The sequence below is a fragment of the Pinus tabuliformis genome, chromosome X (assembly GCF_031772625.1).
Source record: "Pinus tabuliformis cultivar Carrire ecotype Pingquan chromosome X, CPIR1, whole genome shotgun sequence".
NCBI classification, from domain to species: Eukaryota; Viridiplantae; Streptophyta; class Pinopsida; order Pinales; family Pinaceae; genus Pinus; species Pinus tabuliformis.
The window spans coordinates 406598684-406607262 of record NC_142308.1 but is presented as its reverse complement, the minus strand read 5'-3'; the positions used below and the strand labels follow the sequence as shown (position 1 = coordinate 406607262).

The following is an 8579-nucleotide window of genomic DNA, read 5'->3' as shown; positions in this document are numbered from 1 at the left end:
ATCTTTCCCTTTAGAATTGCTAATTCCTTTTTCATGTACATTTGAATCCACAGGGAAGCCAAAGCGGGGACTCTGCCACGAACGAGAAACATGAATATGGAAAACAATAAAGTACATTTCGGAATTAGACCTGTCTGCGCTGAGAAACAGATGGATGAAATTCTGCCTACTTATACAATCTAGTTTGAATTCGATTTTAGATTCAAAGGGATCTCTGTTTCAAAAGTATTTGCATTGTAAAAACTTTCGGTGCAAATAAGCACAACATTATTGACGAATTCTGTACAATTAGATAACTGAATAGAAGGATATCAGTGTTCAAATGCAGTTAATTATAATTCTACAGAATTCTAATCTCTCAAACAATTCCCTTGCAGTGCCTTGAAGCTGATGGAAAAAAACAGATCGATGGACTCTTGGTGGTTAAAAATGGCATTTCTTGTATTATTAATTGTCCCAAAAACTTCCCGCACCCTTTTCCTCTAGAGGTGAGACGGGCTTTTGTGGGCTGCCTTTGGTTTTCTTTCTTTGTCTGCCTTTAACTTCAGATGGTTTCTTGTCATGGACTAGTCCATTATTTTGCCTCTTCCTGATGGTTGGTTTGACAACAGTTGTGACCGACAAACCCTGAGGCACTGATGAAGGTGGCATCATCCTCGTAGTTGAAGGCAGTAATCCAGTCTGAACATATCGACATCAAAGAATGAAACAGTTATCATTACATTCAGTCAAGAGAAATAAAAGTTGTGTTAAATAGATAGATAAATATGTTTGCATGTAGTCTTACCATTTCAGGTGAGGTACAAGCATTTGATGATGAAAATAGCTGCAGCCCAGTCAATTCATGTCTTGCAGACCTGTCTTCAATAGGCAGTCCTTCAGTTGATTCTTTAGGTTCTCCGGAAATATTAGGAGTTTCAACACCACATTCTACCACTGGAGCTGCTTTGATTTTCTTATTCCAGCTGTCTTTAACATTAGATGGCTTCTGAGCACCAACAAGTTCATTATCTTCAAGCGGTCTCTTTTGGTTAGTTGGTTCAACACGTGTGACGAATGACCCAAGAGGTACTATGGAACCTCTCATTACCCTCATAGCTGATGGCTGTAGTCCAGTCTAAACATCAACATAAGAGACCAAAGACCAAACAAGTTAGCATCCTATTCCAGTCAACAGACTTAAAGGCTGTGAGACTGGGTTATACCATTACATAAAAATATTTGCATTATGCATCATTGCATGAAATCTTACCATTACAGGCATGGTACAGTTATCTGTTGACAGCGATGGCTGCATGCCAGTCAATTCATATCTTGCAGGTTCATCATCAATAGCCCGTGCTTCAGTTAATTCTTTGGGTCTTATGGGAATAGAAATGTTTTTAGCAGCAAATTCTGGTACTGATGGATCTGCTTTGACTTTCCTATTTTTACCATCTTTAACTTTAGATGGTTTCTGAGGACCAGTTACTCCATTGTTTGCAAGACGTCTCCTCTTGTTGGCTGGTTCAACAGCAGGTGTGATCAATGTACTATGATGCACTTTGAAACCTGACATTGTTTGCATACCTGAAGGCTGTAGTCCAGTCTGCCCATATCCACATAAGAGCATAAAACAGTTAAATCACATTCCAGTCAACAGAATTAAATGATGTGTTGAAAAATTAGATAAACATGTTTGCTTGAAGTCTAACCATTTTAGGTGCACCGCAGTCATCTGTTGAAAACGATGGTTGCATCCCAATCAATTCATGTCTTGCAGACTGGTCTTCAATAGCCAGTTCTTCAGTTGGTCGTTTGGGTCGTTTTGAAATGGAAATGATTTTAGCACTTGATTCTGGGGATACCAACGGATCTACTTTGACTTTCTCATTTTGGCTGTCTACAACAGCAGGTGTGAAAAATGAACCTTGAGGCACTTTGAAACATGGGATTATCCTCACAGGTGTAGGCTGTAGTCCATTCTACACATATAAAGATAAGAGAACAAAACAGTTAGCATCACATCCCAGTCAACAGAATTAATAGTTGCATGAACAATTAGATAAATATGTTTTCATGAAATCTGACCATTTCAGGCAAGGAACAATCACTTGTCGAAGATAACATTTGCATCCCAGGTAATTCATGTCTTGCAGACTTGTCTCCAATAGCCGGTACTTCAATTGGTCTATTGGGCCCTCTGGAAATGGTAATGCTTTTAGCACTGTATTCCGGGGATGTCAATAGATCTGCTTTGATTTTCCTATTTTGGCCATTTTTAACTTTGGATGGCTTCTGTGCACGAACAAACCCATTTTTTCCAAGGTCTCCCTTCTTTTTAGCTAGTTCATTAACAGATGTGACAAATGAACTATGAGGCACTGCAACAGCTGGCATGATCCTCATTGGTGAAGGCTGTGGTCCAGTCTAAAAATCATGATGAGAGAATCTATTATCATCACATTCCAATCCATGGAAATAAAGGCTGTGTCAAACGATTAGAAAAATATGTTTAAATTAAGTCTTACCATTTCAGGGGAGGTACAGTGATCTGTTGACACAAATGGCAATGCGTGTAGCCCAGTCAATTCACGCCTTGCAGGCTCATCTTCAATAGCCAACACTTCCGATGGTTCTATGGGTCTTCTGTAAACTGAATGAACATGAGCTCCAGATTTTGGGAATACCAATGGATGTGTTGTTTCCTTGTGATCCTTTTCTGTAAACATTTTGTATTTGTGCCGCAAAAATCTGGAATTCAAGCATCATTTATCATTTGATTAGGAAACAATTGAAAATCCTTAAATCAATTGTCAAAAGCAACATCTGTGAAAGGTGAAAGAGTTTCACAAACAAAAGAAAACTTTGATTAAGTGTTGAAAAACATGATGTTCAAAGAGAATACTCAAGAAACTTTTATATTATACATCCAAGAAAAATTCAGGACAGAGGATATACAAAACTGTTATAAGTTGCATATAGTATAGTTGACTTTAATTTCACAGTTATTTCACAAAAGTATAAACTATATGAACACAATATTATAATTTACATTCCACCTAATATATTCGCAACATCATAACCTACAGTTTTCACTGTAGGTTCACTGCAGGTTAAGTTTATGCACAGTGAAAACTGAACATTACAGCTACATCACAAGTTTTTTGAACTTAAGTTACAAATGCTAAGGGCATAAACTTAACCATTAGCCACCTGCATTCTGGTTGTTTTTGCAGTCTAGATCTGGCCTGGGGGCATCGATTGACTACTTACGCATATTTGATTTTCAGTCCATATCCTTATAGTGGTCCCAATGCCATGTGACAAGCATTGAATCACACTATGCTGAAGAATACAACAGAGACACCCAAATGTGGATTGATGGGTTTGGGTAGCAAAAGCTCATCAATCCACCACTGCATACATGCACATGCATTGCATATAATGGTCACAACTACTAGGGACAAAATTAAATCACAACCACAATCTCCTAAAAGATCCACCACAGTTACTCAAACAAAAGGGGTTTGGCAAGGAGAGCAATGATAAAGAAGCTCGTTAGTCCATTTCTCCTTGCAATCCTTAGATGTACAGGGTGATGGTAAAACCTAAAAGACTAAAAACCTATATACTCCAAAGCATAATGCTGCAAAATGAAAGTAAAATTCAATTTGCATTCAACACCTTCCATAGACTGGAACACCATGACACCAACGGAAACCATAATTTCTAAAACTATAACAATTTTCAGTCACATAAAAAAATCTTTCCTGGGATCGTCTGTCACAGCAATGGAGAAACCACCCAAAAAAACATGCTTGTAACCCATATCGATTACTATATCAATTGACACCTCTCCCTTTAACAATAGTAAAAAACACGCCAACAATACCATCAAAGAAAAAGACCCACAAACCTGACTTCTGCCTGCAACCACTTCTTCTTATCCTTGCTTGCCACCGATTTTTCTCTCAGTACCCTAACATCCTGAAACACATTGAAAAGACAAAAAAACAAACAAGTCACAAAATATTGATTAAATCCAAAACATAAATCACTTATGGCTGGTTTAGCTCTGGGAGATTTGGGTTTTAGAGCGACACAATTATTTAAATCCAAAATAAACATACCTTTTGGAGCTCCACATAATCTTCTTTCAAAAAAGCATGCTTCATTTCCATTTTCTTCACCTCTTCTACACTTCTCATGCTGCCAATCTTACTCATGTGAGAATAATGATAATACCCAACCGGTAATTGGGCACTCATGAAGGCAGGGAGAACCTTGAACTGGATTGTTGCTGCCTTCTGAGAGCACCGGGCTCACAAGTTACGCCGACCAGAAGTATAAGAAAGCACAAGCTTGAATAAGACGGGGAAATTAAAACGGATACCAGAAAAGCAGTTATGAGACTCCTTCAATTATACAATCCTAGCATCCCATGGAGGGTTTTTATATCTGCACCGATTGGCATTTGGTGCAGTCGACCGAAGAAACCAGGGAATATGAACATGGGTGGTTTCACCTTAATGGTTATCGGATTATGTGTAAGCTTCGTGACTTCAATTATGGAAGGAAGGAGCCGAAGGATTGCAAGAACCCATGTTCCTCGGCAGGGATTAATTGCTGGAGCGATGATCAATTTCGGGATTCTCACCTTGAATGACCTGGGCAGCTGGTGGGCGTGGTGGGCGTGGGGATACATGAGTTGGCTTCCTCGAAGAATAAGGAGGATGGCCATTGTCGATGAACAAACTTGCATACAATACAGAAGAAAAATTCAAGGGATCAACAGAGGAATTCAATGTCAGTTAGGCCATAATTAGGCCTCATGCATCGAAAACTGGTAAGGTTTTTTTTGGGGCTTGGGGTCTTCACAACAATACGGATAGCTTCAGGGTGGGGATGATTTAGTCCAGATAATTGAAGGGCCGAGATGATTTAATTCAGATATCCATGATAATCGAAGGGTCAGGATGACTGGGTTTTCCTCAATTTACAAGCAAGTACATGCATCATTCCATTATCATGGATACAATCCATCATCATCCAAGTTCACATTGAATTAATTCAGTCCATACATGTAATTTTTGCTTAAAATCCATATAATTGTACACATGCATGACGCCATTATTCTGGAAATCTTCAGATATTTGAACCCAGTTTATTTTTATATTATTACAAGTAACGCCTGTATTTTTCGCTTCAAATCGATAATTAGACACAGCCAGTCAACTATGGGTAGACTGAAATGTAATTTTATATTGAAATTATTCAAAGTGTTTACAAACTGAAGAAACAGAATCATTTATTTTGTTTTCATTTTTCGATATTAGCAGATTTTTTTAAATTAAATTTGAAAGTTCATTAACTGAGATCATTGATAAGTGGAGAGGGCTAACGAGCCTGTCATAGGACATTAAATGCTCGTTCAGTTGGAAGTTTGTTACCCATATAACATGAGGTGCGGATGGACTGTTCTGAAAATCACCGCGCCCATGTGTTTGATATGGCTAACGAGCTTGCAGCTAGCAGACATTTAATGCCCTATAACAGGCTCGTTAGCCCTTACCATTGATAAAATGATTTGAATAAATCTTTTTATTTAATTATAATATTAGTTTTATATAACATTATTCTAGATTATAAAAAGGGATAAGTAATTAAATTTAATAGTTATTTTGATTAATATTTTAATTATTTTTTAAAGATAAAAAAAAGTGAGCGTAGTTTATTTTGAGATGAAATGATTTTTTTGGGGTTAATTTTAGCGTATAAGTAATTAAATATAATAATTATTTTGATTAATATTTTAATTATTATTTAAAGTTAAAAACATTTAAGCCTAGTTTATTATGAGATGAAATGATTTTTTTTTTTTTTTGTTAATTTTAAGGATAAGTAATTAAATTTAATAATTATTTTGATTAATATTTTAATAATTATTTAAAGATAAAAAAATATAAGGGTAGTTTATTTTGAGATGAAATGACCTTTTTTAGGGTTAATTTTAGGGATAAGTAATTAAATTTAATAATTTTTTTGACTAATATTTTAATTATTATTTAAAGATAAAAAAATTTAAGTATAGTTTATTTTGAAATGAAATGACTTATTTTTCTTTTCTTTTTTTTCCAGGTTAATTTTAATCAAAATCTGGCAAAGAATTTAAAAACTTGAGTTTAAATTGGTTTATTGTAGAATTTAAGTGCCCCAGGGTTTTTTATGGGGTTGAATTTATTTATCAAATCAAAAATATATTTTAAACAACAAATAATTACAATATTGCTTGAGTTTGTATTTGTTCTATAAATTGGGTAACATTTTTTTTAATTCCTTTAGTGTGATTTTTGGACTTTCGGCTGCCCGAAAAGAACCTAGGACACTTTGATGGTGCACATCAAGCTTGTGATTTCAATAAATTCCTGTCGGATTTTAGAGAGAAATTAGATGGAAAAACTCCCCAGAAAAGCTTCCAAAAAGTCACACTAAAGACAACTCTTTTTTTTTAATTATCCCTTTGTTTTCTTCACTTAACAAATTTATTTATTGATATATCGCAATATTACAAAATGTTAGTTATTTTTTCATTTCCATTACAATTTACAAAATAGTAAATTTTATTGAGTGAATTATTAATATAATATTTTCTTGTAGTCTTGCAAAAAAATGGTTGCAATCCATTATAATTGAGATGGAGGTAGTTTTGAAAACCTTTGTGGTGGATAGGATTTTTTCCTAGCTAACCAATGTATGCTTAGATCACATGCATCTCTTTGCATATTTCCACTGCAGTTTGAACAATTTCGAATCTTAGTGATCCGATAAAGAAGACAATATCTTTTGCACAAATGGTTGTTGGTCTAGCAAGCTCTTCTTTGGTTTCATATAATGCCACGCTGAAATTGGATATGTTCTTCTGGTAGTTATAAAGTTCCTTCCCTCTGTGTTCCTTTGGAGGAGGAAGCTTTCAACTATGAAAAATATTTTTTGGAGCAAGGTTTGGTCTACAGGTTGAATGGATTTTGGTCTGATCTACACAAATGGATCTCTAAGATACGGAAACCTCTCTTGATAAATGATTTAAATATTTATCCTATGGCACTGGGATTTTTTTTGTTGTTGTTTTTGACAATATGGAGGATAATAAGGCCATTTGTGATATGGGTTGTGGTTATGGGGTAATGCCAGTCTCTTCATGTAGTGTTGGTCTCCCACCTTTGATCTGCTGACAACATGAATCTCCACTACACTAGTTTGGGTAAGGCTTTTGAATCTTACCATGTATCTTTGGAATCTCCTATCATTATCCTCTATTGGAAATCCATTAGGAAAAATTTATTGTCATGACCTAGAAACTATTTTTTTTAAAAGACTACTTATGCTCGAATATGTGTGGAGATGGACTTCAACAAGGGTTTTTCCGTTAAGATTAATCTGACGACTCCAGACTATGTTTGGTTCCAAAAGCTGAATTATGAAAATGTTTCATTTCAGCGTAACGTGTGTTATAAAAAAGGGCATGTAATAAAAAATTACCCCAAGTGTTTGCAGAACAATAGAGATCAGAAAAAAATCTGAAGGCCTACATGGTGGGAAGGAGCTCAAAGTAATCACTATACAATATACAAAGAAGAAGAGTCTCAAGATAAGAAAGAATCGAAATTTAAACAAGAAGCAGATATTGTCAAAGAAAATGATACAAAAAATTAATGATAATGCATGAATGCAGTGCACCAAGATCATTACGGAGTTCCAATCAATGGTATACCAAGCAAAACATGGCTAACACATAAATAAAAACATAGTCCATGTGTGTAACATGGAAACATTCATAGTCCATATACGTGACACATAGCAACAAACACATTATCATCTAATTTCTAAGCGAAGTTATTTTATTTCCATTCACTATCCTTTATTTTTTTAACCATGACAAATCGGTAACACGTTGGAGTACTTTGGGTGAGGTCCAATATTAAAATTTTCAGTAGACAATATAACATCTAGAGTATATCTAACATCTTGTTAGCCAGATATACCAATAGCTTATTGTTGAAGAAAATGTAACTAGGTTCAATTTTCATTATGACTTGTAATTATAATATTATGTAAAAGAAAAATTATTATTCCTTGCATCATGGGTTTCATGAGCAAGATGTGTTTACCATAGGTCAAAGACTTCTTCTTGATGTCTTTAGGATTTTATGTCTCATCATAAGTATTATAAAAGTCATAAGGTCAAAAGATTATGATCCAAGAACAAGTGTCACTATCCTTGTGCAAGTCAGCTCTTGGTGGTGGTGAATATATATACAGTGATTGCATTCAGACTTGATGGTGGTGCATATATATATAGTGACTGTGTTCAAGCTCTCGGTAGTGGCCTGTCTTATCTTTATCATAACAAACAAAGAGCATGAAGGATTGTCTCAAGACAATAACATAAATGAAGACCTCTTGCAGTTGAGAAAGAATGAGTCAAGGATTGTGACTGGACAACAAAGACATAAGGAGACTAAGAAGGAGTACAATGATATCAAGTCTATAAACTATGGATTGTGGACCAAACAGTGCAGAGGATAGTGACAAACATT

The 8579-nt window shown here is 35.2% G+C and overlaps 1 protein-coding gene across 1 annotated transcript; it reads right to left on the bottom strand.

Moving 5' to 3' along the window:
• Window positions 1-253: 253 nt before the first annotated feature.
• LOC149140240 (uncharacterized) lies at window positions 254-5076 on the bottom strand. The gene is made up of 8 exons (XM_089449519.1): window positions 4113-5076; window positions 3899-3969; window positions 2511-2733; window positions 2071-2409; window positions 1695-1964; window positions 1253-1588; window positions 788-1117; window positions 254-681 (listed from the first exon to the last, which is right to left on the bottom strand). The coding sequence occupies exons 1-8, from the start codon at window positions 4248-4250 to the stop codon at window positions 448-450; spliced, it is 1941 nt and encodes a 646-aa protein (XP_089305645.1). The 5' UTR covers window positions 4251-5076; the 3' UTR covers window positions 254-447.
• Between the last annotated feature and the right edge of the window lie 3503 nt (window positions 5077-8579).